Below are 17072 nucleotides of genomic sequence, written 5' to 3' on the forward strand. Positions count from 1 at the left end.
GAATTTCTAAAAAGTTCCATGGAAAGTCTTTTGTTAAAATACCTGTGGAGAATCCATAGAAGATTTTGGGAATGTGAAAGGGGTGAAAGGAATTAAATCTCTCTGTAAGAATTTCAGAAGGAATTCATTGAAGACTTGCTGAGGGAATGTTGGGAGAAATTTGTAAAGTAGAAATGTCTGAAATTCTTGAAGAACCCCATGATGCAATTCTTATGTAACCATTGGAGGAATTTCTGAAAGAATCCTTGGAAGATTTTTGTTGAGAAATTTGTGAAGGAATCTGTGGAGGATTTTCTGGAAGTATCCCTGGATGATTTTTTTTAGCACAACCATGAAGCAATTTTGAGAGAAATTTTCTGGTGTTTTCAAAAATACTTGGAGAATTTTTAAAGATTTTCTGGAGAAATCTCCGGAGGAGGACGCTTTGGATAAATGTCTAAAATAATTCTGAATTTCCGAAGGAGAAAGAAGAAACCTTGGAGAAGTTTTTGGACAAATTTCAGAAGCAGTCTTTGGAGATTTACTCAAGGCATCTCCAGATGAATTAAAAAAAAACTTTGGAGAAATTTCTGCAAGAAATTCTAAATCTGAAATAATTGGAAGAATTCATGGAGAAATTAGTGGAAGATTCTTTTGAGAGAATCCCTAAACAAATTTTGAAGGAATTCGTCAAATATTTTCAGTTGAGTCAAAGATTTTCCAAAGTAGTTTTTGGAGAAATTTTAAAACGAATCTCTAGAGGAGTTTCTGAAATAATTACTGGAATATTTTATGAAAGAATCCTTGGCCACTTTTCCATAGCTGTTTCTGGAATAACTTGTAAACGAAACATTGGAGATATTTCTAAAAAAAATCTATGAATGTTTCATAAAAGAATCCCTAGAAGAATTTCTGAAGGATTAGCATCACATGTTTCTAAAAGGGTGCTTTAAATAACTTCAATGGGAGAATTTCTTCGACTACCTGATTTTTCTTGTTATTATGATAAACAGAAGAAATTTCAGAAGGATTTCGTGAAAGATTTACCAAAAATCCTGTGGTATAATTTATGAAAAAATCTTTAAAAGCATCCTTGAATGAATGGATGAGGGAATCTTTGGAGGGTTTTTTTTTTCTATGAATCCTAGACGAAATTTTAAGAAAAATTTCTGACTCAAAATTATATTTTAAGGAACGTCCTAAAAAAATAGAGAAATTCCTAAAGTAATCCATAGAAGATTTTTTCAAAGAATTTCTGGAGACATTTCTGAAGCATCTCCTGAAAGAATCTGGAGGAAATTTCCGAAATAATTCCTGAGAGGTTTTCTGAAGAATGCCTGGGGAAATGTCTATAAAGTTCCAAAGAAAGGTTTGGCAATGTAATACTTTGGACTCCTCTAAATCTAGATAAATCTCTGGAAAACTTCATTAAGGGGTTTAAGGGGTTAGATCTGGGGATATTCTAGAACGAATTCATTGAATACTTTATGAGGGAATCTTTGGAAAAAATTGTAAAATAGAAATGTCTGAAGGAATTTCATGAGAAACTGCTTGATGCAGTTCTGAAGTAATTACAGGAGGAATTTTTGAAAGAATCCTTGGAAGGTTTTTCGTGAGCAGTTTCCGCAGGAATCTGTGGAAGTGGAAGTATCCCTGGAGGAATTTCTAAAGAAATTCATGAAGCAATTTTGAGGGAAATATGCGGAGGAAAGAATCCTTGGAAAAACTTTTGGGAATTTTCAGTAGCAATCCTTAAAGATTTTCTAAAGGAATCCCCGGAGGAGTTTATGAAGGAGCTTTGGATAAATGTCTTTATGAATTATGAATTTTCGAAGGAATTTTTTGAAAAATTCTTTTTGGAGGAATTTCAGAAGCAATTTTTGGATATTTTCTAAGAGTATCTCCAAAAAAATTAATGAAGAAAACTTTGGATAAATTTCTGCAAAAATTTTGAATTTCTGAAAGAGTTACTGTAGGAATTTCTGAAGGAATCCGTCGAAGATTTTCTGAGAGAAACTATACAGATTTTTTGAAGGAATTTGTAGAAGATTTTCTGAAGGCATTCAAGTAAAAATTTCGGAAGCAATGCATAGAAGATTTTCCAAAGCAGTATTTGGAGAAATTTCAGAAGGAATCTCTAGAGCAATTTCTGAAATAATTACTGCAAGAGTTTACGGAAGAATCCTTGAACAATTTTCTAAAGGAAATACTGGAAGAACTTCTAATCGAAACTTTGGAGGTATTTCCAGAGGAACCGTTGGAATATATTTTAAATGAAAAAATAGTTTCTGAAGGATTACCGACACACGCTTTTAAAGAAGTACTTTGAAGAATTTACTCTTATCCCTGAGATCTGAAGAAATTTCAGAAGGATTCTTTGAAAGATTTACCAAAACAACCTGTGCAAGCATTTCTGAAGGAATCTCCAAAAGAATCCTTGAATCTCCATAGAATCTATGTGGAAATGTAGAGGTTTTTTTTTCAAGGAATCTTTTCCTAGAGAAATTTATGAATCAAAAATAGTGTAGGGTACTTTCTCAAAAAATGTTCGGAGGAATTCCTGAAGCATCCCATGGACGGTTTTGAATACGGTTGTTCTTCGAATAGGTGATTAGGCCAAATACCCTAGTAGCACACATGCTCCAGAAAAGTATATGCAACTCTTGCATGGCCAAAATCAGTCAGACAAGTGTTGCATATACTGTTGTAGAACTACTATGGCTAATGGCTACTCAGGTAGGCCATTAGGCCGAACAGGTCAATAGGCCGCAAATGCCGTTAGACCGCAAAGGCCATCAGGCCGCCAAGGTCATTGGGCCGAACATGTTATAAGACCGAACAGGTCAATTTTTGACACGTGCTGTGAAGCCAGATGTGAAGGGATAAACGAATGATTTCAGGGACTTTCCCGAGTAGAGTAGAATAGCAAATTAAAAACTACGAAATAGCATAACCTGTTTTATATCTTGTTTTGTAATTATTAAATTATCAAGACATAGCTTTTCCATAACAAATTTTGTTGGACAATCTCATTTTGTTATGGTCAAGCTATTGACATACTATTACTAAATTACATTTCAATAACATGTTTTGTTGAAGTACAAGTTTTGTTGCTGTTCTACTATTGATCAACTTATCAGCAACAGCACAACAGTTAAAAGTTTCAAAATCAAAGTTACAGCATTCAAGATTTGCGTAGTTTACGTTGTTCCATTTTTGTATTCAGTTAAGACAAAAAAAATCTGGAATCGAATCTGAAGAATTTGTTAAATAATATTCAGAAAAACATATGGAAATTCTGGAGGAATCCTTCGATAAATCTCTAGAAAAGTTTTCTAAAAACTCCTGGCACAATCTTCTATCAAATGCCAATAGTAATTCTTCTAAGCAATCATTGGAATTCTTGAAATTTTTGGAGAATCCTTCGGAAAAACTTCTTGGGAAATCCTCATTTTCAGAGAAATCTTAAGATGAATTTCGGGACAAACAATCACAAGAAATTCTGAAGAAATCCTTTAAGAGATTCTATGCAGAAAACTGGAACTCTCAGAGAAATTTCCGAAAGACTTTTCCGAGCTATTTATGGAAAAGTTTATGACGAAATCTAGCGACCAATTTCTGGTAGAATTTTAGGATAAATTCCTGAAAAAAAATCTCTACAGAAGGCCCTTGATAAACAAAGAAGGAATTCTGACGGAATCCTTGATTGAGTGATTTGTCTTTATTAGAGAGACTTTCAGCCCTTGGCTGGTTCGTCTCTTGACGGAATCCTTAGAGAAATCGATGGAGGAATTTTAGAAAAAAAAAAAAAATATTGCAGAAATTTCTGGTGGACGTTCTGTAGGAATCATCAGAGGAAATTCAGGAGAAAATTTTTGGAGCAATACTTGAGGAATTTAGGAGGAATTATCAACATAATTTTTGAATCCAGGGAACAAGCGGAGCAATTAAAACGAAGTTTCCAAAAGATTTGTAATAATTTGTGAAATATTTCCAATATCTCAAAAGTGTTATGCAAAACTGTTGAGCATTCTAAAAAATCTCCAGTGTCAGTGCTGAAAAAGAAATAAAATGAAAGTCTCAAATTGCTATCGACGACCAAACTATTTCAAGCATAATTACGTGTAGATTTTTATTCCATCACCATGAAGTAGAAAAGTTTATAAATTACCGCTGGAAGTCGAAGCTCGTATTTTTTGAAAAAAATATAGAAATTACTAAAGTTCAATTATCTTGCGTTGTAGTGAACCAGCTTCAAATCTCAAGATGAATTAAAAATTTAATATACAGTAATGTTCCGACTTTATCACGCCCTCCGCACATCAGTCCTTCATTTTTCATTAATTTGATGTTACATTTGAGAACAAGTGTTTCCCCTCTTCTTGAAGATGAATGTTGAAGGCGTGTTTTACAACGTTAAAAATATTGAAAATGCATATAGATTTTGAAGAATATTTCAAAACATTTTTGAAAAGGGGCGTGATAAAATCGGAACAATACTGTAGTATTTTTCGATCATTTGAAAATATTTCCTACGACTGAGTGATGAAACTCATGTTATTGGCGGGTTTGTAGGACAAAGTGAATAATCTTATATAATTAGTGTTAGACTTAGCTACGAGTCTGATATCATAACAAATTTTGCTCTCCAATTATTATCAATAACATATTAATATAAAAATTTGTTATTGAAATATATTCGGCATTCACTGTTATTATGTTGTTTTTGAAATTTACGAAACAAGTTAGTCAAATTGTCTACCAGGAACATTTCTTTGTTATGATATTTGTTATTTTGCCGTTTATGACAGACAAGTTTATAACCCAATATTCTATTATTCAGTTATTTTGCTGCACGGGGTTCGTGGCACGAACGATCCAAACCGTCGTATTCGATAAGAGAATGCTCGCACAGTATCCCACAGGATTCTCCACAATCCATCTTCCAAAGATATAGTCGTGAATTTTCTTCAGGATTTTTTTTTTGCAAAATACTTTCCAGAAATATCTTTACTTTTCTTTCTCATACAGAAAAAAAAATCGTCAGCTGATTTCTTCAGAAGTTCTACTAGATATTTATACATATTTATTTTCAGAATTCATTCAGAGGTTTCTGAAAAAAAAAAATCAAAAAAGTCTTCAGAAATCTCTCTAGAGATTCCTTTAGAAGTGTGTCCAAGGACTCTTTCAAAACATCTCATAGATATTTTTTCCAGAACTCATTGAAAAAAAACCGGAATTCCTGATTCAGAAATTTCAGTGGGGATTCCTCTTTATTTTTTTTTTCAAAAAAATCCAAGAAAAACTTGCATGGATTGTTTAAGGACGCGTAGTGCGTCATCAGCATCATTTAAATCTCGCTCAAAATTTCAAAGTTATAAGACTCAGTCACCAAAGCGCATATTTGTATGAAAATGTATCATCCCATATGCTCACTCGTGGTGAGTATGATGATACTTTTCTGGTGCGTGGCTGCAGAATATCCCGTTTTTTGTCACTTCAAAATTCTGCAAGGGTTCCTTCCGAAATTCTTCTAGAAATTCCTCCAGAATTTTCTTAAAGTATTTTTTTAGAATCATTCCATCTATTTTTTTCCAGAAATTCCTCCATTAATTTCTTCAGTAAATCCTATAGCATTATCTCAGAAATTCTTCTAAAGAGACTTTAAGGAAGTTTTCCAGATATTTCTCCAAGTGTTCCATTACAAAATCCTCCATGGATTTTTTTTTGAAATTACTACAAACATTAAAAAAAATCTTTTAGGAATTACTCTAGATTCCATTAGGAGATTCTTCATAAATTTCTCAAGGAATTCTTTAAGAACATCTTCCATAGGCTATGCGCATTTTTTTTTTGCTGTGAATACAGTCAATTTCCGTTTAAGTTACTAGACTTAAATGGAGGGACTTTTGTGGAGTTCACATTATTGGATGGAGGTTTCAGTGTAATTATGTATCATTGTATTACGTTTTGGTAATGGATTCAAACATACAGAAATGTTTTATGTACGTATTTGTAATTGAATTGGCAATACCAAATAATTCAGTTTTTATTGATGACGATCTGAAACAAAGATGCATCTCAAAAATGTGAGGAGAAGACAGTTTCATGAAACTCAAGTACTTTGGCAGTGTTTTAGTTTAAGAATTGGACTAGGATGTAAATAAAACTTTTATAACATCCGAAAATCGTGATAACAAATCACATAAAACTAAACACACTGAAAAATGAATTCCTATTCCTCCATAAACCCTCCAACTCCAAGTAATTATGGTGCAGCGCAACTTCCATTTGATGATGTCATTAAACGTTGACTGAACGTCCGTCGACGCGCGCGCAAGTCGCCGCGTGCCACAAGCGACGAACCTTGACCTTGACGGTGGTGTTGTACCAGGTTGTTGCAAACGATCATACATAATAATAAAAAAGTAACCCCTCAACCATATACTCCCTTCTCAGGTGTTCGTTTAACAACACCCAAGCGAGCGTCTTCTTTAGTACAGCGCCGCGTCGCGTCGCTTCCCATCATCGCACACTTACCTCTCCAGCAGTGGTATCAGATTATCGAGGAACGTATAGTCCGCGTGTGTGGTATACGTGATGGTTTCATGGCAACGCAGCTCGCCGTGCTCGGCGCGGATGTAGTTCTTCATTACCCAGAAGTCACCCCGCTGGCCGATGTACGGTTCGTAGTCACGATCGTGACAGTTAAGCAGTGACCTATGTATGGGAGAGGGAGGAGAAATTGACATCGTTAGCGTTAGTTCGGTGTATGAAGACATCGTTGTGGACTGTGTCGAAATAAAGCTGTAAATTTGGAAGTGATAAATAGTAAGAAATAGCAAAACTACACTTTTTGCGTTGGAGCGTTACTGTTAGTCTTGTTTTTGTTGGAAGTTGCAAGATGTCGTGGATTCTTTTCTAATGTTGAGCTTGAGCTTGACTGACCGCCTATAGATGCTACTCCAATCTCGCCAGATCAGCTGGACTCAATAAAGGAACAAAATGAGATGGCTGCTTGGATCAACCAGACATCTACAGTGAGTGTTGGCGTTCTTTCTATTTTTAGGCGAAACTGGCGCCTGATACGTCAGGTAGCTGGTCAATGCAGGGAAGAAGATGGAAGTGATGATTTTGCAATCGCATGGCCATGACAGATCATTTGTACAAGTTCATGCCAGTATCGGAGTGATTTTGGGATATAGTTGGGTCTCAAGTTAGCCTAGTGGTTAAGGCTATGGATCGCCAATCCGGAGACAGCGGGTCCGATTCCCGCTCCGATCAGGAGAATTTTCTCGACTCCCTGGGCATAGTGTATCATTGTGCATGCCTCACAATATATCATTTCATACAATGGCTGGCAAAGAACGCCTTTCAATTAATAACTGTGGAAGTGCTCAAAAGAACACTAAGTTGGAGAGAGGCAGGCCAAGTTCCAGTCGGAACGTCGAGCCAGAAAGAAGAAGAAGAAGAAGAAGAAGAAGAAGAAGTTGTGTGGCAGAAGGTGCACATTTACGTGGATGCCACGCGTACGGTGGTAGCAGCTACATCACAGTAGTGATTTTTCGGCAACTATGACAATGGCGGCCAAGGGCGTTGGTTAATTCACTGAATGGAATGGAAGGTTAACTGAACGATCACATAAGTACTGAGCCAAACTTAGTATGTTTTGGGCCTGAACAATCGGTTTTCTGGAAACATTCGAAAAGCTTACGTCTGGGTATGTTCGGTTTTCAACTATTACCTGTCCTGCGAAGAAAATGTTTTCAATTTGGCTCACAGTACCGAAATTTCCGGACTAGTCTTTATTGTCGGTTACATGGAATTGATTGATTTACTCTTCAATCCCTGGATCGTGAGGATCAGTTAACCTGGTTTTCAATATGGTGGCTCCAGAGAGGACACATACAGTTTTTGTCCTCTCTGGAGCCACCATCTTGAACACCAGCTTCCCTACTTCTCATAAATCAAAGGCAAAGATGCTAGATTGTGAACGTTGCAGCTGAGAAGACACAGACGCAAAACAAACCTACTCGTGAATAACAAGTGCCCGAGAATACTTGCATTTTTTTACTCGCGAAGCAGCTGTGAGATTTTCGCAGTTTATCCCTCCTGCGGCATTAGGGTCATTTTTGACCCAAACCCTACACTACGTCAGCGAGCTGCTGCCAACGTGATGCAAAAGAAAGGTTAATGAAAAACGCATTCACTTGACTGTTAGATCTGCTTTTCAGGAACAATGAAGCACAATTGTTACCACATCAGTTTATTATGGATAGTCACATGTTTTGCTATTAAAACCACAATAAAATGAACTCCCACTAGATGTTCGCGAATTTGAATTCGTGATTGTTATTGTTTTGCTTCGTACTCAAGAACCACGATGGTGCGAATAAACTCATACACTACTTACTCTCGGAACTAAAACTAGAAAACAAAGGGTAACATTGCTAGATTCTCCAATAAATTAATTGTATTTTACTTTCGATACAGTTTTTACTATCCTGAAATGTTTATATTGCTTACTTTCGATACAGTCTTTACTACCGTTGAAACCATTACTTACCTTAGCTTCATGTCGAGATCAATCGACGCCGTGGTCGAGAAAATATCACTAGCGTTGAGGAGTCCAGCTCCAGCGCCATTCGGGGCACCTCCGTCCTGGTACAGGATTTCGGCACCGGCAGCCCTATTGTTGTTGTTGCTGTTACTGTTGCCTGGGCCACCGTTGTTGCCCTGGCTTGTTTCTGTTGGCACATCGAATCGACTATCATCTACATTAACGTTATTATTAGTGTTATCTACATCGCCGCCACGGCCGGCGGCCGCCTCCAACAGCAGCTGGTCCTGATTCGATCCCTGGGGCTGTTGTTGCTGGGGCACCTCCTGGACGCTGATCTGCAAAGAAGAGAGCGGAGGAGGAAAAAAAAACGCCGAATCAGAAAATGAGGCACCACTTATACCGATACCTATTTCGCTTTCGTGTGCATCGTTCAAAGGGCAAACTAATTCATATCAATCAGAACGGAATTGCTGTATGAGTACGCGAGCTTCAATTACAAGATCGATTCAAGATTTGCCGGCCGGCTGAAGACTGTTAAGGAGAAAGTGGGGCAATAGATTGAATGAGTCAAAATATTTTCTAACTCTCTCAATTACTGAAAAATATACATGGTCCAATAAATACCAAGTTACAAGTTGCTAATTGCAATTCCTTCATTCAAAAACTATTTGTATGATTTTTATTTTGAAAAGTCATTCTTTGGAGATAGTTCTGCGTATCTTATTTAAAGAATTCAACATTTAAAACTGTTATTTTCTCGAAACTGCATCTATAACTTTAAGGATGTGATGTAGTATGAACATCGAATGAAAGCCAAGCCACACAAACTAATATCCAGATTATTGCCGAATTGCTGTGGAAATGTTTTGTCAACCGATGCTGAAGATACAAAGGTACAGATCAATCTTGCCTCTCTTGAACTTCCACCCCGCAATGCCCTACATTTTGCGTACATTTGTACCTCCACGATGAGCATTATAAGTCAGTAGGTAGTGTGTGCAACTCCACATGCGGCATGTTTTGCCTCCTCAACATGAAACTTGTCATTATCGTCATTTTCGTTTCGATTCAGCGAAATTACTCTCCTTTACCGGCCGGCGGAGGCCGCGGTCGGGTTTGGGAGCCACCGCGATCTATGTGCACATACGTCATATTGTCTGGGCCTGGAGTGCGACGAGGCAGTCGGCAAGGGGTTTGAACTACTTTTGCCGGGTTGTAAATTGGTGGAATAATTGAGTTGGGTAATTTCGAGTAGTTCACCGTCGGAGATACGGTACGGGGTTGTCCTTGCAGAAAGGGATGATGATTGGTAGGGCAAGCTTTCGTGTACTGTGGATGGTGGAATGATTGGTTGTTTGGTTGGGTTTGCTAGTGCATTTATGAATAATTGATAAAGGTCACAGGTCTGGATAGCGGTCAAGGACACACTGATGAAGCAGAGTTACTGATGACTGAAGCAACGGTAAAACAAGCTATAAAACGAATACCAGGTAGTGAGGACACAGATTGCAAAATGTTTTGAGATATTTTTTTATGTTTTTTGTGAGTGAGGAAAATACGAGGCAGGATTTCCTTTAGAAGGTGTTTTTAAATGAAGGGCTAAAATCCAAGATTTTTGAAGTATCGTTAAGAAAATCTTCTCTAGATTCCCTGGAAGTAGGTTGAAGTGGAAGTAGGCTCAGATGAACACTTCTGATTAACGCTGTTCCACCTGATAATCACCAGGATAATTGGTAATTACTTCATTTTCAGTGAGGGATAGTGGCTCTAACCCAACAGAAATGACGACTTCTAAACACATGAATAACAACAACGTGATCGAGAGTGGAGAGGCAGAGAGAACGGCGTTGAGCTCGTTCGCGCGAGAAGGACTGGCGAGATCGCCAATATGAGGAGCTGGTGTATCCACCAGCGAGCACTCAGCAAGAGGTTCAACGGGAGGAGCACGAGGCGGCGCAGCACCGACCGAGGAAGCTCAGATGATTGGCGCGGACCTCACGCAGGCGCTGAACCGCAAAGGAAGGTGGTCCCATAAGTTGATACCGAGGGTAGATAGTTGGATTAATAGGCGCCATGGAGAAGTAACATTCCACCTGACACAGGTCCTTTCAGGCCATGGTTGCTTCCGACAGTATCTACACCGTTTTGGGCATGCGGATTCTTCCAAATGCCCTATGTGTGCTGGTTTCGAAACAGCCGAACACGTTTTGTTCGTGTGCCCGCGCTTTCGCGCAATACCTAACCGTAATCATGCCACATGCGGAGAAGACACAACTCCGGACAATCTTGTCCAGAGGATGTGTAGGGATGAGTTGGCTGGAATGTCGTTTCAACGGTTATTACCAAGGCCATTACCCATATTGTCTGAGAGCTACAGAGGAGGTGGCACGTGGACTCGGAGAATGGCTAGTTTAGATGCGGTACAAGAGGTGGTCCAGGGGTTCGGAGTCGGCTTCGTGGGTCATACCGGTGCCCTGCAGTCGAGATCGACCCTTACAGCGATTAAGTGGGCGCGGATAGGAAGTCCCAGTAGTGTTGCTGTCATGGCGTCGGTCTACTGGGTTGGATCCGAGCCCGTGGTTGGAGAGGGGTCCCCGGTAAGGGCCGGGATAAGTGGAGACCCTGCTGTCAGCAACCTTCTGGTGCATCTGATAGGGCCTGAAGGGTAGCGATACCCTTCCTTACGGGCAGGTCATATCGGGTTGCACGTAGGCATCAGTTCTTGATGTCTGCTAAGCAGTTGGGCGCGGGCGGAGTTGATCCTGCCCGCCTTCCGAGGACAAAGGGAGTGGTAAGGACCACTCGGGCCCATATAGCCGAGGCGGTAAACGCACGGGTATTCACCATGACTATGCTGAGGGTGACGGGTTCGATTCCCGGTCGGTCCAGGATCTTTTCGTAAAGAAATTTCCTTGACTTCCTTGGGCATAGAGTATCTTCGTGCCTGAGCAGGCTGAGAGCTGAGAAGCAGGCTTTGTCCCAATGAGGACGTTACGCCAAGAAGAGAGAGAGAGAAGGACCACTCGGGAAACTGGCTATGCGCCAGCATGCTACCGTAATAGACTCTTCAAAGTGAGCCATTGATGTTCGTTGCTGCAGGCTACGCAGCTAACCTTGCGGGTGCGATGTGCACTAGCCCCTCTCTGAAGCAATGCCTTCTTGGTGGTTCCGGAGAGACGAAGGGTTTAGCGACCATAGGAATGTGTTTTAGTGGATCGAGGAGAGAGTAGTCCTGGCTTTTACAATTGTTATAGAAGACGGCCTTAACCCCACACTAGCCAAACCTTACTGTTAGGATGTCTGTTGGACAGATTCTCCCCCTATGGTTTAGAAGGAAAAAAAGCTCCCCGTAGGAGAGGTGAACAACGCACCTGCAGTCGGCAAGGTCACTGTAGGCTGGTCAGTGTCGCACTGCCAGAGGCGTGTTTCAAGTGCTTCGAGCAAGGACACAAGTCGTGGGCGTGTAGAGTCCCCAGCAAGAGCAACCTCTGCAGGAAGTGCGGAGTGGAAGGCCTAATCGCCAGGGAGTGAAACTGTAACCGTTGTTGATTCCAAGGTAGCCTTGTGGCTCCACCACAATTTTAGATTTTTCCTATTTACCTTCCTAGATTTCCCCTCAATACGCCCCTGGTAAATATTTCCCATCATAGGCGCCAACTTAGGGGGGGGGGCAAGCATGGTTTTGCCCCCCCCCCCCAATATTTGACGATTTTTCAATTTTCCCATACAAAAAATCAGCAAAACCCGACTTTGCCCCCCCCAATAATGTGACCAAGTTGGCGCGTCTGTTTCCCATTAAACTTCGGGTCTGTGGCACTCATGGTAGACGTGTAAGTGTATGGGTGCTCCACTTTAATGTCACTGTCAGCAGGCCCGGATTAAGGACTGTGGGGGCCCGGGGCCCGAGCGGATGTGGAGGCCCCTCGGAGAGATGACCAAAAATGTTTTTCCTTATTTTCGAACAGTACTTGAGCAATATGAAAAATAAAGGTAATGTTAGCAACTAAAAAGGTTTTTGTGGTTTTTGAGATCTATGAGATATCGAGTAGTTTGATCAATAAGAGGGCAAAACATTACTAAGCCTTTTGTTCACCAGCCAACAGATGGAGCGCAGGTGTAATGGTAGATAGGGTGCGTCGTAAAAATGAATTATATCTAATGATTGATATATGTGACCGATTGATATAAAAAGACGGGGGTCCAGGCAGAATACTCTCTTTCGTCTGTGATCCTGAACCGATTCGTAGAGTGCGCGTGTATCAAGTTTTCCGTTATTTGAGGTTTTTGTACGAAGTATTAGTCCGTTAAAGTAAAGAAAAATACCAAAAAATACAGGTATTCTTCGATATAACGTACCCTCGATATAGCGAATTCGATATAACGTACATTTTGCTTCGATATAACGTACGACATTGAAAATTTTTATTTTTTACAGGAATAACCTTCAGATAAACTACGAAATCACTCAAATTAATGTTTTGTTGCAGTATTAGCCTTGTTACCCAGAATTAGCGCAACTTGGGGAAAAAATTAAGTGTACGTTATATCGAAGCAAAATGTACGTTATATCGAAGCACAAAAAACGAAATGACTTTTTCGTCAAAACTCAAGTTTTTCATTATTGGTTTTGTGAATTTCACCGAAATCATTATTTGGGATTAATTTCACATCGAATACATCAATACTAGCACAAAAAATTTTATATTTTTCTCTGCTTCGATATAACGTACACTTCGATATAACGTACAAAGAGAAAACTTTTTTGTGCGTTATATCGAAGAGTACCTGTATTACTTTATTGCATTAGCATGCAACGAAACAAAAGAAAAACCTGAAACCTTCATCACATAAAAGAAAACGACAAGAAAAAGGCCTTTTTCTTCTATTTATCAGCAAATCGTCCTTGCTGAGAAGTCCGTTAATATGCCCCCAGGATCGAAGCAGCGAAAGTGATACCCTCCCTAGTTTGTACCGATCGTCTGCGGATGAAAACTAGGTGAAAAGCTATGTGCCGCCATCTTCTCTATCGGCGGACAAAACCGATACTTCCCGGCTTTGGATGAAGCTTTACGCCGTCAGCGGTGGCCGATACCGCTCGTTATTAGTGCCCGGTCCCAACATCACTTAAGTTCTACAACCAACACACGCAACCTACCGGCGAACACCTAGGCCAGTGTTTCGTGAACGATCTGCATCGATGCAATGGCCAATACCACAATGCGCAAGTACCCCTCTATGTAAAGTATGTGACGTCACAAATAAACCATTGTATAGTCTATTTTACGAAACGACAACAGTGTTGATATTGATATTAACACTCACGGGCTTGGGCGCGACCTCCTGTCAAATTTTCATTCATGAAATGAGCAATCAGCTGATCCGAAACGTATCGTAAAATGGCTCATGCAGGAGTTATAGAAGCCACAGTGTATTCCAAATATCGAATCTTCTTGAATAGTCTTTCCACCATCTTTTGTGTTTGTGTCGTTGTCCCGGGCTCGAAGAAGCCACCAAGCCTCGTCGTTTTAGTGGTCCAGTGAAAGCCCTTTTGTGTTTGTGACACCCCCCCCCCTTATCAGGCATCACTCATGCTATTCAACTGTTCTAGCATTCCTGAGTTTCCTCAATAGGCACCTTCATACGACTACTGGTCCCATCTTAAGAGAACACTGACAGAAACACAGAACGAATTAACTCAAAGTCACGCTTTACGACCCTGAAAATCCCTTACCACCCCAATTCCTGAGCTACAAGGTTATAAAGCTGGGCACCAAAATGTTTGATTTGCACGGCGAACAAGGGTATATGGGTATGTCAAGGCACGCGAGGAGATCGAACCAACAGACGCTAATGCAGGTTACCCAGCTAAACCTAAACTTGCGAACTTGTGAAGCTGCACAACAGTTGCTGTGGCAGTCAGTCTTGGAGTCAAGTATAGACATCGCCCTAATATCGGACCCATATAGTATCCCTCCCGATAACGTGAACTAAGTAGCGGATAAGGCCAAGCTAGCGGCGATCTGTACAATCGGTCGTTTTACGGTCCAGGAAATAATTTCCACGTCACACGAGGACTTCGCAATAACGAAGACCAACGGTCCTCCCAGGTGGCTGATAGACCAGTTCTCGCCTATGCTAGATTTGCTAACAAGCGTACTAGTGGGATTGAGTGCCGTGGTCATCGGTGGAGACTTCAACGCCTGGGCGATTGAGTAGCTTGACTAACGCAAGAGGCTGGGCTCTATCCGAAGCTATGGTTAGACTGAGCGTGGATATCGCGAACGTAGGCGACAAACAAAAACCTACAGTAGGACCGGTGCAAAGTCCATCATTGATGTAACCTTCTGAAGCCTAGGTCTAAACCCTAGATCGATACACGCACAGTGACCATCTGGCGATTCGATACAGGGTGGAACTCGGAGTAAAATGGACACAGGAAAAGGTCATCGACTGTCTTGGGGGATGGCTGACCTCACGCTTAGATATGCCGACATTTGTGGAGCGATTGCTTATAGAGGGCAACACTGACGATCTATCCAGCGATGATCTAGTCGGAGCTCTATGCCATGCATATAATGCCGCAATGCCAAGGCGATCCCTACCCAAAAAAAACGTAAACCTGTTTACTGGTGGTGTTTAGAAATCGCAGAACTCCGCCTAAGAACTAAAAGGAGGATGCAAAGAGCTCGCAGGGTAGAATAGAACGAAATGAGGCCTACAGGGTGGCTAAACTGGCACTGAACAAAGAGATTAAGGCACGCAAACGGGCGTGCTTCGAAAATCTCTGCCAGGCAGTCAACACGACCCCTTGGGGTGATGCCCACAGAGTAGTCATGGTCAAAACGAAGGGCGCGTTAGCACCTACAGAACGCTCCCCTGAGATGCTGCAGAAGATCGTGGAAACGCTGTTCCCGCGCCACGGTACAAGCCTATGGCCAAACCGGCCAAAGCGAGGTCACCCCGGTGACGAATAACGACCTCATCGCAATAACGAAGTCGCTTATGTTGAACAGGGCTCCGGGTCCGCACGGTATCCCCACAGTAGCCATCAAGACGGCCATCGAGGCCCTGACGTGTTCAGAATCGCTATGCAGATGTGCCTAGACAGAGGCCAATTGATCAGCCTGTGTCGGATACTGGAGAGCTACTTCCAGAATAGGGTGCTAATCTATGACACCGAGGAAGCGAGAAGAGCTACAAGATCACCGTGGGGCTACCTCAGGGGTACATCCTGGGCCCGGTTCTATGGAACGCGGGGTATGATGGCGTATTGAGGCTCAAACTATCATCGGGCGCAAAGCTGGTCGGCTTTGCCGATGAAATTACCAGTTCTGGTTGCGACTGTGATGGAATGGAACTTGAAAATGACTTTTTCAGTCTCGATAACATTTAAATTCTGCTATTCAATCTTGTCTGACGTTTCAGTCGCAAATAGGACCTTGAGTCCATGGTGAAGGTCCTATATGCGACAAAAACGTTGGACAAGATTAAATAGCAGTATTCGAAATTTGTCGAGACTGAAAAAGTCATTTTCAAGTTAGATGATATTACCCTCGTTGTACATGGCGAGTCTATAGAGGAAGTGGAACTAATAGCAACGCACGCAATTGGCAAAGTGGAGGACTGGATGAGGTCGAGACAGTTGGCACTCACGCACCACAATACGAAGGTGGTGGTGTTAAACAATCGCAAGTCTGAACAGCAGACAGTGGTCACCAATGGCGGGTGCAACTCTAAGCGCTCACTGAAGCAATTGGGGGTCATGATCGACGATAAGCTAAAATTCGGAAGCCACGTGGAATATGTCGGCAAAAGGGCAAGCATGACGATAATGGCTATATCAAAGATAATGTAAATTAGCTCGGCAATAGTCTTTAGTAAGCATTAACTGCTCACGGCAGTAGCGGTCTCCTTATTACGATATGGCGCCGCTGCACGGTCGAATGTGCTAGTGGTCAATCGAAACGTGAAACGACTCGAGAGTACCCACAGGTTGATGTTCCCTAGCGCACACGGTCTCTAAGGACGCGGTATGTGTGCTAGAGGGTTTGATACCCATAGCACTAGTGGTGGCAGAGGATGAAATGAAGAGTGCTTCAAGCAACGTAGCATAAGAGGCGCGATGCGGGTCGCCAGAACATCGTCTGTTGAAGTGACAAAGGGAATGGGATTCTTTCCAGCAAGGGTAGATGGACATACAGGCTCATACCGAGCGTGTCTAAATGGACGAGCAGGCCCAAAGCAAGCTTTATTTTTTACTTGACAAAATTTCTGTCGGGTCATGGGTGCTTTAGGTGGTATCTGCACAGATTCGGACGTGCAGGCTACCCTTCATGTCCAGAATGCGCAGACAGCAACGAGATCGTGGAGCATGTGCTCTTCGAATGCCCACGCTTCGTGGAGTATGCAGGAGATATGCGGTAGAGATATCACTCCGGACAACATTATTGAAAGGATGGGTACGGAGGCGAACAAGTGGGATTCCGTTATTTTCATGGTCTCCTAAATCGTACTTGAACTACAGAGAAAA

The 17072-nt window shown here is 41.4% G+C and overlaps 1 protein-coding gene across 3 annotated transcripts in view; it reads right to left on the reverse strand.

Moving 5' to 3' along the window:
• LOC109623404 (beta-1,4-glucuronyltransferase 1) overlaps nucleotides 1–17072 on the reverse strand; it is a 416723-nt gene that overhangs the window by 8281 nt on the left and 391370 nt on the right. For all 3 annotated transcript variants that reach the window (XM_062849306.1, XM_062849308.1, XM_062849307.1), the window contains 2 exons: nucleotides 8546–8877; nucleotides 6520–6699 (listed from right to left, as the gene is read on the reverse strand). In XM_062849306.1, coding sequence (XP_062705290.1) covers nucleotides 6520–6699; nucleotides 8546–8877 — 512 coding nt within the window. The remainder of the gene's footprint in view (nucleotides 1–6519; nucleotides 6700–8545; nucleotides 8878–17072) is intronic.

The sequence above is a fragment of the Aedes albopictus genome, chromosome 2 (assembly GCF_035046485.1).
Source record: "Aedes albopictus strain Foshan chromosome 2, AalbF5, whole genome shotgun sequence".
Classification (NCBI taxonomy): Eukaryota; Metazoa; Arthropoda; class Insecta; order Diptera; family Culicidae; genus Aedes; species Aedes albopictus.